Source organism: Sinocyclocheilus anshuiensis, unplaced genomic scaffold (genome assembly GCF_001515605.1).
Source record: "Sinocyclocheilus anshuiensis isolate Anshui unplaced genomic scaffold, SAMN03320099.WGS_v1.1 scaffold1170, whole genome shotgun sequence".
In the NCBI taxonomy this organism is placed as follows: Eukaryota; Metazoa; Chordata; class Actinopteri; order Cypriniformes; family Cyprinidae; genus Sinocyclocheilus; species Sinocyclocheilus anshuiensis.
This window is the reverse complement of record NW_015538055.1, coordinates 1,631,667-1,631,993: the sequence shown is the minus strand read 5'-3', so window position 1 is coordinate 1,631,993 and position 327 is coordinate 1,631,667. Positions and strand designations below refer to the sequence as shown.

The following is a 327-nucleotide window of genomic DNA, read 5'->3' as shown; positions in this document are numbered from 1 at the left end:
TTCAGCAGAGTCACAATATCACTGGAGTAGTTTCTGTGACAGAAAACAAAAGATTTCCTACATAAAAACAAGTTACACATAGATTGGTTTTACTAAATATGTAAATGAGAGGCTTCAGTCCAAAGACACATCTAGTCTTGGCACTATGTATGTAAACAAATTATCATGAGAAAGAAAGCAGGCAAGCCCTGCCAAAGCTCTACTGAATAGGTTTTAGGGGTCAGTGAGATTTATTTTTTAACATTGAATTAATTTTAATTAGAGATGCACCGATTGCAATTTTCTTGGCCGATTCCGATTTCCGATTTTTTGTTAGTGTGATCTGCC

The 327-nt window shown here is 35.5% G+C and overlaps 1 protein-coding gene across 1 annotated transcript in view; it reads right to left on the bottom strand.

Annotated features, from left to right (window-relative positions):
* LOC107683407 (protein furry homolog) overlaps positions 1 to 327 on the bottom strand; it is a 49,703-nt gene that overhangs the window by 23,681 nt on the left and 25,695 nt on the right. The window contains exon 30 of the mRNA XM_016479463.1: positions 3 to 33. Within this exon, the coding sequence (XP_016334949.1) occupies positions 3 to 33 (31 nt within the window). The remainder of the gene's footprint in view (positions 1 to 2; positions 34 to 327) is intronic.